Source organism: Chrysochloris asiatica, unplaced genomic scaffold (assembly GCF_000296735.1).
Source record: "Chrysochloris asiatica unplaced genomic scaffold, ChrAsi1.0 scaffold00033, whole genome shotgun sequence".
In the NCBI taxonomy this organism is placed as follows: Eukaryota; Metazoa; Chordata; class Mammalia; order Afrosoricida; family Chrysochloridae; genus Chrysochloris; species Chrysochloris asiatica.
This window is the reverse complement of record NW_006408551.1, coordinates 468253-470300: the sequence shown is the minus strand read 5'-3', so window position 1 is coordinate 470300 and position 2048 is coordinate 468253. Positions and strand designations below refer to the sequence as shown.

The window sequence follows — 2048 nt, the reverse complement described above, 5'->3', positions numbered from 1 at the left end:
GAAATGCAAGGTTGGTGGTTCAAACACACCAGTTGCTCCTCAGTGACCCTATACAGGGCCACTATGAGTCAGAACTGACTGGACAGCCCTTAGCAAAAACAAGAACAAGCATGATACTTAACATTGGGTCTTCCTGTTTAGCTATGGTGCTTTTCTTTGCATGATTATCAGACAGCATCTGTCTTTTACAACTCTGATTTACAGCTGTGTTCTATTGGTATGTTTGTTGAAGGCATGTTAGAAGGCATGTGTACAATATTGGGAGGAGATATTGTCTGCTAAACTAATTAAGACTCATTCTTAGGTAGATGTAATCTACATAGGCTCTTTGCTAAATGAAAACTCATTTGATTTTTGGTAATAGAAATTTATGGATATTTTCAAAGTATTTTTATTAAACCCAAATCTTAATTCTTCTATATAGGTTCATTATTTGACACTATGTGTACCAGTTGTTTAGTAAAATAGTAACATTAAATGGCAAAAGAAATATTTCCCAGAAACATACAAAGTCAAATGAATGCTTATAGACCTCACAGTGGTCTTCTTCTCAACAAATTTATGCTCTAAAAACTTGGAGGTATTGGAACTTAAATACTGATTTATATTGAAATATTTTGAAGATAAAAAAGAAAATAAAATTGAGTGTTTTCAGTAAACATGTAAGAAAAATCTTAGATAAAGCATATACCATTAAAACATTTAAAAAACAGTAGATTGACTACACAACAACTATCTAGAGGGGCTTAATTGCAATCATGAATAAAAATTAAATAAATGAAGGCAAAGTTATATAGGCTACATTGTTCAATATGCTTTAGTGGATTACTTTTATAAAAGCAAAAGCTATTTTTTTAAGACAATAAATATACATTTTTGAATTATCATATCCAGGGCATGTTTCACTTGTTTGTTTCTTAGGGTATATATAAAAGGATTTAAGGCAGGTGCAATTGAAGTGTTGAGCACAGCTATCCCCTTGTTTAAAGTTACTCTTTCCTCTGCAGAAGGTTTAATATACATAAAAATGCAGCTTCCATAAGAGATAGAGACAACAATCATGTGGGAGGAACAGGTAGAGAAAGCCTTCTTCCTCTGCTGGGTAGAAGGGAGCTTCAGAATTGTTTTTATGATATATGCATAGGAGAGTATCACTAGGGTCAATGTAATTAGCAATGTGACAATGGCTGAAATGAAACTTAGCAATTCTATGGCCTGTGTGTCTGTGCAGGACAGTTTCAGGATAGGAGAATAATCACAGGCAAAGTGGTCAATAACATTGGCATCACAGAAATCCAACCCCAGGCCCATGATAAGTCCAGGAGTGATTGTTAATAGACCAGCCAACCAAGAGGTAACAGCAAGCTGGGTACAAACTCTGTTGTTCATAATGGTCGCATAGTGAAGGGGTTTGCAGATGGCCACATAGCGGTCATATGACATGGCAGCCAACAGAAAAAACTCTGATGCACCAAACAAGATAGCAAAAAATAACTGAGTCACACAAGCCTCATAAGAAATCCTTTTATCCATTGTCGCAATGCTGTACAGGTACCTAGGGATACAGACAGATGTGAATGACATTTCTAAAAATGAAAAATTCCGAAGGAAGAAATACATGGGTGTATTGAGTTGAGAATCCAGCAGAGTGAGAAAGATAATGATCAGATTTCCAATGATACTGAGTAAATATGCAATAAATAGTAAAAGGAAAATTACAGTTTCCCAGTTTGGGTTGTCTGTTAGTCCTAGGAGGATGAATGTTGTCACCACTGTATGGTTTCTCATGGTTAGAAATTCCTTCTTAATTACATCAGAGCTGGAAAAAAAAAAATTCTGATTTTAAAAAAGCATTGATGACTATAAATTTGAAAGTGAAGAATGAAGTAAGTCAATTGAAATTTATATGCTTTCTTGATCCCATATTTTTAGCTATTTAATATAGCAATCAGAACCTAGCCTTCATCCCACTTTTACCATCTCTTTCTCTGTGTATTCATTTTTTAAACTCCTTTGTCAGATCATCTTTACTTTGGAAAAAAAAAAAT

The 2048-nt window shown here is 34.3% G+C and overlaps 1 protein-coding gene across 1 annotated transcript; it reads right to left on the bottom strand.

The window, feature by feature from the left end:
* Positions 1-846: 846 nt before the first annotated feature.
* LOC102833100 (olfactory receptor 6C74-like) lies at positions 847-1788 on the bottom strand. Its single transcript, XM_006859377.1, has one exon. The coding sequence runs from the start codon at positions 1786-1788 to the stop codon at positions 847-849; it is 942 nt and encodes a 313-aa protein (XP_006859439.1).
* Between the last annotated feature and the right edge of the window lie 260 nt (positions 1789-2048).

Excerpts from the sequence above, each read along its gene's own strand:
- LOC102833100 (XM_006859377.1), bottom strand. The coding sequence starts at position 1,788 with ATGAGAAACCATACAGTGGTGACAACATTCATCCTCCTAGGACTAACA.